The sequence below is a fragment of the Neolamprologus multifasciatus genome, chromosome 18 (assembly GCF_963576455.1).
Source record: "Neolamprologus multifasciatus chromosome 18, fNeoMul1.2, whole genome shotgun sequence".
In the NCBI taxonomy this organism is placed as follows: Eukaryota; Metazoa; Chordata; class Actinopteri; order Cichliformes; family Cichlidae; genus Neolamprologus; species Neolamprologus multifasciatus.
In genome coordinates this window covers 7,410,862-7,427,808 of record NC_140456.1, presented here as the reverse complement: position 1 = coordinate 7,427,808, position 16,947 = coordinate 7,410,862, and the positions used below count along the sequence as shown (strand labels likewise).

The following is a 16,947-nucleotide window of genomic DNA, read 5'->3' as shown; positions in this document are numbered from 1 at the left end:
GAAATAACATAAGGTGCAGTTTATTTGCTCCCAAAAGGCGCTGCACGCACAAACTGTAGAACCCAAAGTCTTTTCACTATTACATCAATTTAAACAATTAATTTGTTAATATTCCCAGAAGTAAAAAAGAAAAACAAAACAATTATGAATTACATTTGCATTTATATAATTCATGAAAAAACTCAAGAAAACAACATGTAGCAAAACAATCAGTTTCTGATTGCCCTGACCACACCAATACATAAACTTAATCTAATTAACTTAAGACAATCAGAAAATGGAAAACATAAACAGCAGAAAACAAATTAATTGCATGATTGATAAGCAGACACAGTGAATGAGGGGAAAAAGGTAAAAATGAAAGAATCCCTTTTTATAAACAGACTTGCGATTACATTTTGAAAACCAATTATTACTTCAATTAAAAACAGAATAAGCAACTAGAATAATTAACCAGCAACTTTTTTTTTCTTAAACTTTAGACCTGTAGTGCAGAGTTTTTGTCTCTATTGGGAAGTGAGATCGGAGTTTCCTTCCTCTTTTTTTTGGATGCTTCCGGTGTTTGAACACTGTAGACTCAGACATGGGCTGTATCCCAATTCGACCCTGAATTGGGATATAGCCCGTCGCGTCACCGCGACGCGACGAAGGCTGTTCCAATTCGAAGGCAGCTCGAAATGCGGCCCTCAAATGCGTCCTTCATTCCCTGAATTTTAAGGACGTGGCGGTGTACACTTCGTGGCCCAACATATCCCAGAATGCATAGCGCAGTGGTGGGTGTGGATAATTTTGCCGATAAAAAACGGCGGATGAGGGGCTCCCGAAAATTAAACTTTAAGTAAGTACTGAATATTATATCACTTATTTATGTGCAAATGTTTAATAACGAAGAACATGAAAACATTACTGTTGGCCACATGTCGGCAAAGTTATGTGACAGTAGTGACGTTTGTACTAACTTGGTTTTAAAGCCTTTACTTTAAAATATACGCCGTTCAATAGCTGAGCTTAATCAAAGCTCATGTAGAAACAAACAAACAAATGAACAAAAGATTTTCTCCTTCATTTCTGTCAAACAAAGCTGTATGAAACGTTTCCAGCTGTTAGTATCATGGTTGCTAGGCAACCTGGGCAGCGCGAGGCTAGACCGTCCCTTTTCAGAAGCCTCGCACTTCCGGCCTTAGCGGTCTTTAAGTACGCAGCCCTTGAGGATCGTTGAGGCTGCGTACTTTAAGGCTGCAGACCCTGAATTGGGATACAGCCATGGTCTCAGCTGGATGAGCTTACTCTGTTGCTATTAGTCGTTCAACTGTGGAAAGCCAACTATTGCTAGCTGATGTGAAGCACGTGCATCAGTGTACAGATGTCTCCACAGATGCTGGATTTAAAGCTCTGGAATACTGTGTATAGATTGAGACGGCGTTAAGAGGCTTTATCAGCAATGTGGAAACTTGCTTGGCAAATGTCCATATATGTACAAGAAATACATTTACTGTATAGTCCCTCCCATCATGCATTCATCATGCATTAAGAACTAAATTTAGTTTTCCAATTTCTCTGAGATTCTCTGAATGCAAATTTATATTCATTTACAGACAATCAGCCAACTGTAGGTTCCACGCAAGCAGGATTCTTAAAGATATGTGTGCATGTAGCCATTTATGTGTTAAATATCTATAAATGCAAAGTAGTGCCAGCACTCATTTGGACTATTTAAAATTTTCCACTGGCATTTTTTAAAATCTGGCAAACTGTTATGAGTAGGATACGGTGATGAAAGCTTTTATGTGAAACACATTAGCCTGATGTTTTACGGTTAATAGAGATATGATTTAATTGAGGTTAATTCTTGCAGTGGAGAAGTGCCATTTCCATATTTCAGAGATGTTTTTGGAAGTCATTATGCAGCTTTTGGCTGAGAACTGAAGCAGATGAAGGTTACACGAAGACGATCACCTTTAAGACGGGGGTTTGTTGGGAAGAGATCAGAGCTTTTCTTTCCAAAAAGGATTTTTGGAGAGCCTTTCAGCAAGGTGGTAGAGCCGCAAGTACTGGAGTTATTAATGGCAAACAGAAAGTGTAGTTATGTTTTGCACGGCCAAGAGAAATAACTCCTTAATTACTGGAACTCGTCCATGGACATTCTCGACATTTGGCCAAAACATATTAAGGACTGATTGTTTCATTGGTTATTATTATTATTATGCCCAAGAAAAACTACATTTGGTCACTGATAGCATGCTGTAGGAAAAAGGAAAATAAATCTTTATGTTGCAATGTGTTGCCCCATTCTGAGGATTGCAGCTGTGTGGGAAGAAATATTGGGCCATAGTTGCAAGTCACTGAGTTAAACTAAGTGCATGGAGATCTAAAGGCTTCAAACAAGTCATCAAGTAATACGTATTCTGACAAAAACACTATTGGGCAGCATGCAGCCCGGTTTGACTCCTGCCCTATGGTAGCTGGGACAGGCTCCAGCCTCCCTCTTTTTTCTTTTCTTTTTCTCTCTTATCAGTTCCTTATTAGGATTTGTGGCACACTAGCCCTAAGGTCCCATCACAGCATTCCAGCTGCGTTACGGTCTGGACTTTGACTGGACCATTGCAATACAGTGGTCCCTCGTTTATCGCAGGAGTTACGCTCTAAAAATAACTTGCGATAGGTGAAATCCGCCAAGTAGCCAGCTTTAGCTTTATTTTTTACAATTATTATAGATGTTTTAAGGCTGTAAAACCCCTCACTACACACTTTATAGACTTTTCTAAGACAGGCATGAACATTTTCACACTTTACTCTTGTTTAAACGCTCTCAAAGTTCAAACCTTCGTAGAAAATAAGTCCAGTATTATCGAATGAAGCAAAGATCAAACCCTGTTTTCAGGTCCAGAACATGGGAATAGAGCGCTGCGAGTGAATTCATCATTAATTAATCAATGCTACAGAAGTGGAGGAAGCAAGAAGAATGATTTGCGTAAAGTTTGACTTATCTGACTGTTTTGTTTCACTTAATGTGCCCTATAATCGGCGTGCCTTATGGTCCGAAAAAAGGCTCCAGCTTCCCGATCACCCGGATAAGCACAAGTGGCTAAAATATGAATGTGAAACTGAACTAAACAGTTTAGAATAAATCCCTGGTTTTGTTAGCACCGTATTCATTTTTCTGAGCTTTTTTACTTTCTAGAGACATTTTTATTGTTCATCTTTTTATGTTTATCTAAGTTTTTTACTTAAGCAACTTTATTTTTTCATTTTATTCTATTGAACCATTTTAGAGAAGTTTTACTTTATGGAGATGTTTTTTTGTGTCATATTCTACTTTATCGAGCTAGTCTACTTTTAGTCTACTGCAACACTGGAATTTCCCAACATTTGCGTTAAATTACATATGTTTCCCAATGATATGACCTTCTTCCCTATTCCCAATGGGATGTACACAATGCCTTTTTTAAACATTTATGGTTTTGAACCAAATTCCATCCCTGGATAAAGGAAACCACAATACCCAACAACAGTATATAAGCCTAAGTATCCAGCCTACAAGGTATGAGCTGAAGCCTGAAAGCACCTGTTAGTTCTGACGGGGTCTCAGTGCACTGCAGTAAACTCTGGGAGGGCTGTGCATGTTCCATATTTCAGCTGTATTTGAATACCAATGTGAAATGAGACAGCTGAAACGGCATCCTGTGTTCTTGTAAATCCACACTTGTCAGTGCCAAATGCCCTCATAAATGCAAGCGTGAATGGCCGGGTATTCATGCGAGCTTCCTCAGCGAACCTTAAAGGATGTGGTCTGAAGGTTATCATCGACTAAAGAAATAAGCACACAAAATCCCTTCTGTTGTCTCGCTGTGATCGTGGCATTGTTACACGTGACATGTATAATTCCTTCTTAATGTCATGCTATTAAGCCAGTAAAAAGAACGACTGCTGTGAATGTTAAAAGCGCAGGATGAGGTAGGGGGATCAAACTGCTTCCAGCTCTTTTTCCGGTGTACCTATATCTTAGTTTCTCTCAACACATGCAGGCTGTTGTCTTAAGCAACATTAATTGTATTTAGTTAGGATGTCACCTTTGGCCTGAAGAACAAAAACAGTAGCAGGGAGCTGCTCGACAGGTCCCCTGTGAGTCACAGTGGGAATAAAGTTGGACTTAATAACAGGAAACGCGGTGGTGTTTTGGGAGATTATCTCATTGTATTCACCAGGTCGGTTACACGGGGGGAGACAGCGCCGTTACCCACTAGCCAAATGTTTGTTTCAGTTATGTTTGTACATCAACTGCTACACCATTTCCCCCCACAGGAATGAATGATTTCATCATGTTATCTCCTCTTTATCCATCAAACTCTCTCAGTTTGTGTTTCTGAAAAAGACATCAGCAAGCAGCCCTGACAGGTTTGACATCTGACTGCAGAGTCCCTCGTGGTTAATTGACGACACGTCTGATCAGGGTTCAGAGTCGGGGCTGAGAAGAAAAGCCAGGGAGGGGGAGCGAGACAGAGGCAAGGCGAGGTTGGAAACAGGATGGAACAGCCTTCTGTTTTATTCTAAATTTGATATGTACAGGAAGAAGTGGCTGCATACATTTCTTAATAGATCATGTAAAAGTTTTCTGGAAAAAAAACCCAACAACAACAAACAACAATTGCACATCAGCATCTAATAACTTCCATTTGTTTTGAGATACTTTAAAACACATCCTGCTGCAGTTTGTTTGAAGGCATATCAAACAGTACAAATACAATGATAACTGTCTGCAAGTGTTGGCTCTTACAAATATTAAAAGAAAAACGTTCAGGAAAGTGTACCCTTAATATGGATTTAAAATGTTAAAAATAAAAATCCACTGCAATTTGTGTGCTGCAGTGTCACTGAAAGAAAAAAAAAAATAACATCATAACCTTCTTTGTGTAACATTTTGTGATATTATCTCAGGCACTTGATATAACAGGAGCAGCTGAGCAGCTAAATACACTGTATTTAGAGCACAGGTCAAATACATCCTTCTAAATATGCTGGTCTGCAATTTGTGTTCACAGCAGGAAACAAACACTTCGCTAAAATAATGTGCGTAATGGAGAATGCTTTTACTCTCATCTGCACAGCTTGTGTCATTTTTTGGTAAGTTTTTCATCAGCTTCACTCTCAGGTGGGTTTAAAAACCTTCAAACTGGGAAGACGCCCCCCCTCCCCAAAAATCTGTTTCTATCATTGCACCTATGCACACAGAAATATGTGCGCTGAACAATACTGCTAAGTTTAAACCTGGAACAATGCCACTAAAGGTTCAATTTTACTTCATCTCATTCATTACCCTTACCAGGCCTGCATCTATCCCAGCAAGGGTCTTCGTTAACCAGCAGGAGATCATGTTTATCATGCAGCTTCCCTCTGCATATGGAGATGGTGTGGGAGTGAAGGGTGATTATGCACTGCCCGTTTGTTCTCTGTAGCTTTTTCTGTATTTCCCTTTTGTTTAAAATTTGACCCCTGCCCCGTTTCATTTGTTAGCTCGGAGGCAGACACAATCACGTCACAAACATTAGCGCTGTCAAAGAAAGGCGAGCGCCGAGTAAGAGGTTGCCACCTACGGCAGCAATTATAATAGTGGGCTGGTGGCAGTATTTATTTATTTTTTTAAAAGTATGTGTCATCGATGCCCAAGCGTTTTTTCCCAGTACACCTACAACAGCTGTTTTCAATCAGCAGCTGCAGAGTTGGGCCAGAATGGAAATTTTTTTCTAGTCTTGCAGATATTTCTTGTTTAATTTGTTCCGGTTTGTTTTTTTTAAAGTTCTGTTTCCTCATAAAATGGAGACCAACAACAACAACAACAAAAGAAATAGAGAAAAAAGTCCTTCTCAAGGCTGTCACAGCAAAAACCTACGAAACAAGTTCATTTTGAACAGAATCAGTGGGTTTGCCAGGAGGTCCGACGTAAATCTGTGTGCAACCTTTTCATTTTCATAACAATCTTCCTTCAATTTTAAGCGGAGCCATTGGGAGAAAAGGGGAGGAAGACATTTGAATAAATCAAACGTAAATAATTAGCTAACAATAGACAGTTCGACAGCAAGCAAAATAAACTGAAGCCATATTGTGACTAGTGTGCGTTAGCATTATTCCAGCCTGAAGATTGCTGTGGAATCTTCACCTGTGTCACACAAAACCCCTGCTGCCCGGAAAAGCCACTTCCATGGGAACTCCATGCAGGGCGAACGGCCAGATGACCCTCTCACCTTGCGTAATGATTAATGAAAGCCTGTTTGTTTACTTGTGAGCCTGTGGAAAGATTCCATGTTTGTACCAGCTGCACAGAGAAAGAGGTGGTAAACACAAAGTTAGCATAACCCACTAAGCCTAATTGCCATATTAAGGGAAACAATTCAGGATGGTTAAAAGGGAGTTAAAAATGTTCTAAACGTTTGTTTGGAAATTACAGCTTCTTTCGTTCTGCTATTGTCAAGAGAAAAGTCCTATTTCATCGACTTATGGCAGCATAAGCAAACTCAAAGCTAGACACTGCAAAATGTGGGCCAGTAAATAAGCTGTTGTGTCATTTTGTTCTGCCCTGTAAAAGCTTTTGGCATTCAGATTATCTACTGACTGATGCTTTTTTAAAAGTATGATAGCCCGTTTACCTGTTCCCTCTTTTTAAATTATTATGTAGAATGGGGCTGACTAAATGCTAACAACTGCAAAAATAAAATACAAAAAGCAATTATAGCAATTGAAAGCAATTATCTCCCAAGGACAGTTTTGCCTTTTGTTAAAACTGGGAAAAGGCTCCAGCTAATCTCACACTCGGAGGCTCGTTGTCTCTCTTCCCATCTTTATTCTGTCTGTCTTTTTTTTTTTGGCTTTTATTCCACTCTTTATGTCAGAAGCCGGGCCCTCTGTCGATGCCTCTGGTGGCAGCGTTCTTTGGCTCTGGCAGGCAGCAGGTGGCTTGTGATGAAAAATTCAGTGCAGAGCCTGACTCGGGAGACGAGGAGGAGGAGGGTGGCATCATGTAGCAGGAGGAAGAGTAAGGGGAAGCGAAGGTGTGAGATGTGCAAAGAAGGGAGAGCAGGGGAGCAGAGGATAAAGGTAGGGGTGTTGAGGTAGAAAAAGAAAATAGGAGCGTAATGAACAGGGAGAAGACGAGAACAACGCAGAGAGGATGAGGGCTCCAGACAGACAGGCGGGCGGGCCGGCAAGTCAAGCCCGGAGCCAAGCAGAGCGGCCAGGCAGAGGATCAGAGCTGTCTACCCTCTCCGCCTGAGCCTCCTCCATGAAGATAACACAAAATATGAATCATTTATGAGGGGGTCTTTTTTATTAATAACACACACAATGCGCCCCGCTTTCTTTCACACACTTTGCCTTGTTTTCTGTGCTCCCTGTGGAGTACTGCGCGAGGTGTGTTGCTGTGGAGCGACGGCTAAAAGTGGAGAAAACAGAATGCTGATAAACACCGGCAGCATCTGTCGGGGCTGAACGTGACAGGTGGGCAGAGTCATCCGCGGGACACATTCTTGATAGTGAAACATGTACCTTGTCACATGCCCACATGCAAAACCCACACAGAAACTTGCGCCTCCCCGTGGGCTCAAAAAGGCGCCCACTCACTTGCCTGTCTGCCCATTTGATTGTCAGTACACGACGATGCCAGATCTCGATGAATCAGAGTCCTGGACGACTGCGAACAAGCTTCGTGTCCGTGAATGCAGAGAAGGCACTGTTTGTAGGAGGGTGAATGACTGACTAGTATAGGTCATCCTCGCAGCGGAGGACTGAACACAAACACCCACATACCGAGTACACTTCACAACTGTTTACCTATAAGCTCACTGCTAAACTATAAGACCTCTAGGTTGTCCCCTGTCAAGATTCATAGTGTCTATTTTTCTTTTTTCAAAACAATCCCCTTGGCTCTAATCGTTTCGTTTGGCTCTTCATCAACCAGTCCAATGATGCTCTTCAAGAATAAAAAAGTCTTCCTTTCTCAGAACCCAATCTATTAAGCCTCGCTAGCTGTGAAGGCGAAGGTGGCACGTCGTGTCGGTACGGCCCTTTAGGAGAGGCGGGGTCTTTCAGATGTGCCGTGTACCCCTCATAGCTGCTGTTGCCAGCACTTTCCTGCATTAATTTCCCTTTGGCTTCTTGCTCTCTGCGTCTCTGCTCCTGCCTCAAGAGCTCCTGGGCCTCCAGAAGGACTCTGGCATTGACACCGCCTCCACCTGGATAGCCGTTCCTGGAGCCCTGGTAGCTGGAGTACCTGGGGTTGTCCTTAGCAGTCTGGAACCCTTCACCAGGTGGGTACGCCTTATCCCAAGAGTCTTGGGAGATGGTGCTAGGGTTCTTCCTGGGTTGCCTGAAGTACAAAGAAAAATACAGCAAGGGTAAATGTGAAACCGCTTTTGACATATTCAGAAATAATTAACTCTAGGTTGTTTTTATCACCTCATTTTCACTCCCTATCCCTAGTTAATCACGCCATCAGCAATCTGGAAACCTATCAGTTTCCAGTCCTTGCCTTTGGATATCCTGGCTGTGACTTCCTGTTACATTGTCCTAGGATGATAGCTGACAGTTTCGATAGAGATTTCATTTTTGGCACGTGCGATCCCTATTTTGTTCAAGAACCGTTTACCTGCAAGTACACAAAGCCTCCTCTCTTCTTCAGTCAAAGCTTTCTTGTCTATAGAGTCAAGATATTCATATGCACAATCTGTTTTTAGGGATCATTCCACATGTGGTTATTTTCTGAATATATTTGCCTACAAACTGACTTCATCAGTTGTAGCAAATGCTGCAATTCATAGTGTAGGTTTGATAACATAGAAAGGGAAGCACTTTTGAAGCTGAGTGTAAAATATCACCAGTCTTATGTCAAAGTCAGCTTTTTTTAAGCTTTTCCTCTCTGGTTCTTCTGCAGAGGGACTAAAAAGCGACGTTTAAAGCTCTGGAAAGATCTACGAGCGTCAGGTGAGATTTGTACAATGACTCGAAATTATGTCACGAGTAGGGATGGGTATCGAAAACCGGTTCTTGTTGAGAACCGGTTCCCACTGTTTCAATTCCTTGGAATTGTTTGCCATTTTTGCAAACGATTCCCTTATCGATTCCAGTCGCCCCGAATGACGTCATTTACCTGGCAGGAAACACGGCGGCTCAAACGCTCAAAAGTTTGGTTTTGCTTTACGAGAATGGATGACAACAGGGCAACTTGCTATACTTGCAAAGTAGATATTTCATTTAAGGGAGGAAACACTACAAATATACAAAAGCATTTGCTCACAAAACACACGATGACCTTAAATGAATGTCGTGTTTTTAATTCTGCTCCGGACTCGTGAATCTCCACCCAGCAGCAGCGGTAACGTTTGCACGTCCTCTCCTGTTAATGCGGCAGGTAAATAATCAACTAACAGTTCATATTATGTTAGCGCGATCTGCCTTATTACAAAACCTGCCATTACTGTGCATTTAGATGACCATGATGAGAGAGACAGACAGAGTCTGGCTCAGATGCTGGCAGTTCTCGCTGCAGTCTACCGTTAGCGTCTCCTTTCAGGCCAGGATAGACGAATGTCACCGAGCAGTGACTAAGTTTGTGGTCAAAGGCTTGCACCCATTTGCCACAGCAGATGCCCCCGATTTTCGGTAAGTGATTGCTACTGAATAATTTATGTTAAACTTTGTTATTGCTACAGAAGAATATTTATTTTATTATTTTACATTTACAATTTTTTTTCCTGGGGACCCTGTGACACCCCATTGAAGAGCCGTAGGCTGTGGATCTCTTAAGATCTCACTGTTGGGTTTGTAAGGCCATGTTACTCCTAAATTTCTATCTTGTTCAAAGAGAAGATATAAAACAAAGTTCTAAGCTAATCGACCTTAGTGTTAAAAAAAGAATCGATAAGAGAATCGAATCGTTAAACAGAATCGAAAATGGAATCGGAATTGTGAAAATCTTATCAATACCCATCCCTCGTCACGAGGTTTTCAACTGACAGAACTTAGAGAAAGATTTTACCTTCACATAAGCTGTAATGTTGCCATGGAGATCAGCACAGAAAACTCTTTTATTAAGGTGGATTTATCTGTTCTGGGCCATTTGTCTGTCCGCTTACATAAGCAAAGGAATTTTTTAGTGTGGATCCTGGATGGGTTTCTTTAAAAATCAAGAAGGGGCTTTGCCACATTATGCTTCTGTCGGTGCCCTTCCAACCATCAACTGACACGGTTGTATTACAACCAGTAAATTAACTTGACTGAACTGACATGATGGAACAGATTATTTATTTATTTTTTAAACTGATGTAATAATTACTGACAAACCTGAAATTGAATAATTTGACTATGTATTTGAGGTAAAATGAACAAAAACTAATTTTGGGTTTATTAACAACCGAACCTGTTATCTCCAGACAAAGCACTGGTGTTTGGATTATTTTTCTGTTGTTGAGGAAAGAAAACGATAGTGTCAGTAGCACAAGAGCCAAAACATCATATTCAATGAAAATGAGGCACCATTAGAGCCTCACAAACTGCCTCTGGGCAACTATCAACCCACAGCGACAACATACAGGGATACCTAACCATGTCAGAGTCTCCTTCCAGCACATTGGGCCCACGTTGAGACGGACTGAAACAGCCATTGGATCTGACAGACACAAATAGCAGACCTTTTGCAGCTAGAAAAATGAGGCGACCATCTTGTCCCCTATGGATTCATACGGGCTGATACGCAACACCTGACACAACAGTCTTAAAGGTGATTCTGGGGGACTGCCCTGGCCTTTACAAGAAAGATCGACAGACAGAGTGGGGTGGGGGGGTCCAGATGTGTGACATCACCTCTCATTTCTGCTTGGCTAGCCTCTTTGTGGCAGCCTTGTCTTTGTGTGTGTTTGTGAGCCTATACGATATGCATGAGTATTCTAACAGCTCCACCCGTTTATCCCGAGGGCAAAACGGGAGCAAGAGACATAGAAGACGGCGACACACAAAAACATCAATGGGCATTTGACTGCGAGCCATGCATAATTAGCAGGTTTATCAGCCAGCTGTGAAGAAATCGTATTATTCCTGTGTTTGGATTTCAGTAGGAAGAGGAGGGAAAAAAAAATCCTTAATGAGAACAAAAAAAGACCTTTTGTTTTTATTCAACGGGGATTGAATGCGATTGGGAATGGATACGCTCCTCGATCGGCAAGATAGGAGTATATAGCCCAGGTTTATTCTTGCACACGCCTGAGCGCTTCCAATTTTCAGAGACAGGCGTCCCTGGGATCTGATTTCATTTCATATTGTTGACAAAGAGGCCAAAGCCGGTCTGCCTCCCTGCTGAGAAATGCAAACCAGATCACCGCCTCAGTCTTATGCTGTGCCAAGAGGGAGCGTGTACATGTGTGGTAAATACAGAAAGATGTATACCGTTCTGTATTCCACTCATGCACACAGTGGAGCGTGAAGAAAGAGAGGGAAGAAGTGACAGAGTGAGACTGACAGAGAAAAGGGGAGATGGGGCAGGGGTGTCATGACATGTGGTTGCGACACCCACGCATGCACGCACAAGTAAAACCAAATGCCAGCTGTTGCAGCCAGCCTGTGGCGTTCCGAAATGGCATTACTTTGGCTCACAGATCAATGGTGCTGATCTGTGATAAAGATCCCATTGCCCATCATTATTTCCAGTGGTGGCCGTTTATTTTCATTCATGCCTCCTTGTTTAGGAAAGGGTCTCATCCAGAAGAGATCTGGCCTTTGCTGAGAATAAAAGCTGTTTTTATGGAATGATACTGTTATTAAAAAAATAAATAAAAAGCTATGCTCATCCACTTGACGCTCATCAGAGCCGTGACCTTCCAAATGGAAAATGTAAAGCCTCTGACTCCAAAGGATGTTATGCTTCTCAGTCAAACAATACTTAGTGTTCTGGAGAAACTGCAGCCGTGTTTATCCAAACAGAGCAGTTTATTAATGGAATTAGTGTAAAAGTGAGGGTATGCAGCCACAGGATGTTGCCTCTGACCGCTGGAGCGCGACGGTAGTTCATTAATCTTTCAGCAAAGCTGCCTGCAATATTTATCAAGGAAGGGATTTATGTTGATAACAGTGGATTAGAGTACTACGGTGAAGTAAGAGAAGATAATGTATTAAATTGTTGTATATGTACGGTAAGTGCGAGGCCACATGCACCAGGATGTGTCTGCTTAAACATAGTTGGCCTTAAAATGAGTTTGAAGGAGACATTACACAGATGGCTTCGGGAAAGGCGGCAGTAGCTGTGAACAATGTTTTCCTTCTGGATTTTCATGCTTAAAGTGAAGAATTCAAAAATATCCATAATAGGGTACTGCTATGATTTTAAATTAACATCAAATCTATGATTATAATCTCATTACGAGGTGTCATTATTACTTAACATAGTTTTTTTTCTTTTTTGAAAACAATACTGAGGAAGAGAAATGATTATTTTTATTTCCTGACTTTCCAAGTGCTTTAGCGTTTTTAGAGGGGCTCATTCTTACTCTACATATGATACAAATATGTAAATATATGTAATCTGTTCAGGGATGCTGGAAATTAGGGGTGGGTTTTTATAATCGATTTATCAATTAAAATCTATTCTGGCTTGGATAATGTAAAATCGATTCATTAAAATCCAGAATCGATTTTTTAATATAAATTTATTTTGCCGGAAATGCCAGAATCTCAGGTGAAATCTCACAAAATTTCAACAACCACCAAACAGCTAAGACAGTAAATGAGAGCAGGAACACGGATTCTGCACAAAGAAAAAACCCGCGGATCAGAATCAGTTAGATGTCGCCTTTCTCACAGTCGGGGCTGAAAGCCGACAGCTTGCTAATTCTGATCTGTCGGCGGGTCTGCACTTTGTGTTCCCTTTATGCGCTGATTCTAAAGCTGTTAGTTTGATGTCTCTCCAAACAATATTGACCGAACCAGCAGCAACAGAAGATCCAAACTACGCGTCATATAAACATCGTCATGAATTCACTCTGACTTTTGCTGTTTTGTTTCGACCACGATGCACAGCTCTCTCTCTGTACTTCAAGAACAGTTTCCCATCTATAAATCATTTTTCTTCATTATTCGCTTGCTTGTTACGCACAAGTCTACCGTTGTTTACAGCGCTGTCGGCCGACTTTTTTTTTTTTCCGTTTTACATAGTTCCGAAAAGAAAACCTAATTTCTGCCGTTCAATACTGAACAAATTTAAACTTTTTAAAATTATGCAAAATGCAAAACACTTAGCCGTGTCTCTAATAAAACCGCTGTAACTTCAGAGGTAATAGTCATGTGTTGGTTAATGGTTTTCTTTGGTTTCTGATCTACTGCAGAATATTTTTATAAAATCTCAGGCCAGGAAAATCGCCTTCATGTTTTTCTGTGTTTTATCTTCAGCTACTTTGACACAAAGGCCTCTGCTGTGATGCTCACACCTTTGATAAAGTCTTGCGTGTGTCAGCTTCCTTTTTATAGATACAAAAATATGTAAATGTACTGATCTGAATTATACTATTGCTGGCTGTCAAAATTTCCCAGATTCAAATCGAATTGAATCGAATCGAATCGAATCGAATTAAATCGAATCGTGGATCGAATCGATTCGGGACCTTGTGAATCGGAATTGAATCGATTCTAGAAATCAGTGACGATACCCAGCTCTACTGGAAATTAGAGGTGGGAATCACCATACATCCCACGATACGATATTATCACAATACTTAACGCACGATACGATATTATTGCAATTTTTTTTTTTATATTTTGCGATATTCAGATTCTGTACATAAAGGTAAACTTTATCAATATTCATTTTATCTAATATCAAAGTCTCACACTCAGTCTTTCTCTCATTTCAGTTTTATTGTTGACAAACTGAACGGTTTGTATTACAGTCTAGTCCAACTTAACTGAACGCAACCATCTGGTACAATTATAGCTATTCTGAACTATGCAGTTTATGAAAACTATGCAGCCCCTTCAGCAACTGAAGAATTTGAAAGTAAATTAAAACAAAATATAATTTGACATTAAATAAAAAAGCTTTAAACTTAATTAAAATAAAACATGTCTTAAATTAAAATAAGTAAACTGTCATGTTTATTGCTGCCATAAAAAAAGTTAAACACATTTGGACAGTGAAGGAATGTCAGGATTCTTGCTCAGAAAAAGGAGCTGATCAACATGCTCTGAAGTCAGAGCATGTTCCAGTCCACAAAAACTTTTTTTTGTAACAAAATATCGATTTCTGCTGTCCCTGTATCGATACATTATTAGCAAACAAAATATCACGATACTACACAGTATCGATTTTTTCCCCCACCCCTACTGGAAATGCTAAACATTTCACCAAAATCAACCCTTAACTCACACCAAAAGCATTAAAGCAATAACCACAACTTCTCAAATTTAGAAAAAAAAAAGAATAGAGGAAAAAAACCCACCCACACCCCAGCACACTTCCTGGAACAAGAGACGCGCATCTCATGCAGATCAAAGGGAATTACATTAAGGGAGAGGAAAGCAATCATGTCATATCTTTGGAAGAGGGTAACATGATCTGTCCATCCTGACACTGAGAGTGTGTGTGTGCAGCTTTGTGGTCTGAAGCCGACCAGCTTTGACCCTTTTTCTTACTCAGATGGTTTATATATGTATGTATAAATTTAATCTGCCTTCACTACTGTCACTGGGCCATTACGATGAATCAGACGTAATCAGACAGGCGCGTACACGAACGCGCACACGTAAAATCCATTACACCGGATTACAGATCAAACAATCGCAAACTCCAGGACACTTTTCATATTAGACAGACGCACGAAAATCTCTTGGTACATATCGATTGTTGAACAGAAATAAACATCAAACACAATCGTGTCAAGTTCTACATCCGTCAATCTTACCGTGGCAGGGAGCTGTACTGTCGCTGCGCCTGGGTGAACGAGTCTCTCTCCTCCTGCCTCTGTCTTTGCATCTGCACCTCGACCGACACCGAGTGACGGCCTGGCTGGCTGTACCCGCCTGGACCGTTGCTGCTGGTGTTTGACTGAAAACATGAGAGCGGCAGCTCAGTTAGAGCTCAGAACACAATCACCGCGCATATAATCAGAGACATCCTTTAGTTTTCTAGCTGCTACACTTTGATGCCAATGCACAGAAGATACTAACTAATGAAAATCACAGAAAAAGTTAAAAAATATTGCATAGAAATCAAAAATATTTTGCTGATCTCAGTGCAAAACATTATGTATAGAATGCAAAAGTCTTGAACCAGCCCTCATTTCTTTATATTTTGCTTCCAAGGGGCCACACGTTCTTGTAATCTTTGTGGTCTTGAGCCAATGGTTCTTCCGGCTTTCTGAAGGTCTTTCAAAGTCTTTCTCTGGACTTTGGCTGCTTTTCCCCTCATTTTCAATCCAGTCCTTGTATCTGAAGTCACTCAATACTTATCTATCAATCATTCAAGCACCTTAAAAAGGCACCTAACTCGAGGGATGGGCCGCTGTTTTGTCTACACATAACAGACAATTTATGAAAGAATTTAATCAGCAAAGCTGATTAAATTCTTTAGCTGGATGTGTAAAAAAACTGCTAAAGATGACACTATTTCACTGTGTGGAGTGTGTTCTTGAAAATAATTGAGGAAACTGATAAGTAGAGGACAAAAGAAGAAGGGGTAAGTCTAAAACACTACCTAGAGTAGATGAGCAGTATCTGAAAGTCACGTCCTTAAGAAAATGGGGCAGGGGAGAGATCCAGCAAAGACCTGACACAGGACCTGATAGATGCATCCTGGCCCTTCATCCATCTACTGTTCACTGAAGCCTCATCAGAAATAGTCTCAGTGGAAGGGTGGCTGTCAAGAAGCCATTCTTAAGGAAGGAAAATGGGGAGAAAGGCTGAGGTATGCCAAATTATACAAGAACTGGACTGACAATCTTATGGAGGAGGTCAGGAGAGGCTGAACAGTGTCTGTGTGTAAAATACACTGGAGCCTCCGTCACAGTTTGGAGCTGCATTTTAACCAGTAGTCTTGGCGATTTTGATCCACCATGCAGTACCATCTAGAAGAGGGGTTGGAAACTCTAAGCCTCAAGGGCCGGTGTCCTACAGGTTTTAGATGCCACCCTGGGTCAGCATTACCAGGCCTCAGGAGAACTTCAAGACATGCTGAGGAGGTAATTTAGCCATTTAAATCAGCTGTGTTGGCTCAAGGACACATCTAAAAGCTGTAGATCTGGAGTTCCCCCACCCCTGATCAAGAAAGCCTCTGATTCAGCATGTCACTGACGCCAAACACCAGTCATGGATTGGCCTCCCCAAACCCCGGACCTCAACATTACTGAAGCTGTGCGGAGCATCTCGACTGAGAAAAGAACCAAAGGCAGCCAACATCCAAGAAAAAGCTTTGAAGGTCCTTCAAGAAGCCTTGAAAACTATTCCTGAAGACTATTCAAAGAAATTAGGTGATCATGCCAAATATTGCTACAATTGTACCAACTCTATGTTTTCCTTCAATACTACATTTCAATTTGTGATTGTACATATTTTATTTAATTAGTGACTGCTGCCCATTTCCTAGCAAAATGTAAAGAAATGAGTGGTGGCTTGAGACTTTTGCACCATATTGTAACTAATAAAGACATTTTGTTTATGTACTAAAATTAGATAATCCACAGATTTTAAAATTTGGTAAGAAAAACTTACAGGATTCAGAGATATTCTGCTGATCTCAGTGCAGGACACTGTCTAACTGCAAATGTGTATTGACACAATCAACCTGTATCAAAGTGTTTTGAAATATAAATAGCTAAAATGTCTTATCACTTTCTGTATCACCCTTTGTGGCTCTAACATGAGCAAAAGTGCTGCAGGAAATGTCCTTGCGACAAAACAAAATTGTCAGTAACGATGTGTTGA

General features: G+C 40.9%; 1 protein-coding gene across 13 annotated transcripts in view; it reads right to left on the bottom strand.

Annotated features, from left to right (window-relative positions):
* The window catches only part of pard3ab (par-3 family cell polarity regulator alpha, b), a 373,665-nt gene that overhangs the window by 79,922 nt on the left and 276,796 nt on the right, over positions 1–16,947 (bottom strand). For 12 of the 13 annotated variants that reach the window (XM_085140456.1, XM_085140460.1, XM_085140459.1 and 9 more), the window contains 2 exons: positions 14,931–15,073; positions 4,514–8,356 (listed from right to left, as the gene is read on the bottom strand). The exons of the other annotated variant lie outside the window; for it this stretch is intronic. In XM_085140456.1, the coding sequence (XP_084996582.1) occupies positions 7,963–8,356; positions 14,931–15,073 (537 nt within the window). In that variant the 3' untranslated portion in view covers positions 4,514–7,962. Of the gene's footprint in view, positions 1–4,513; positions 8,357–14,930; positions 15,074–16,947 lie in introns of those variants that run through there. 13 annotated transcript variants of the gene reach the window in all.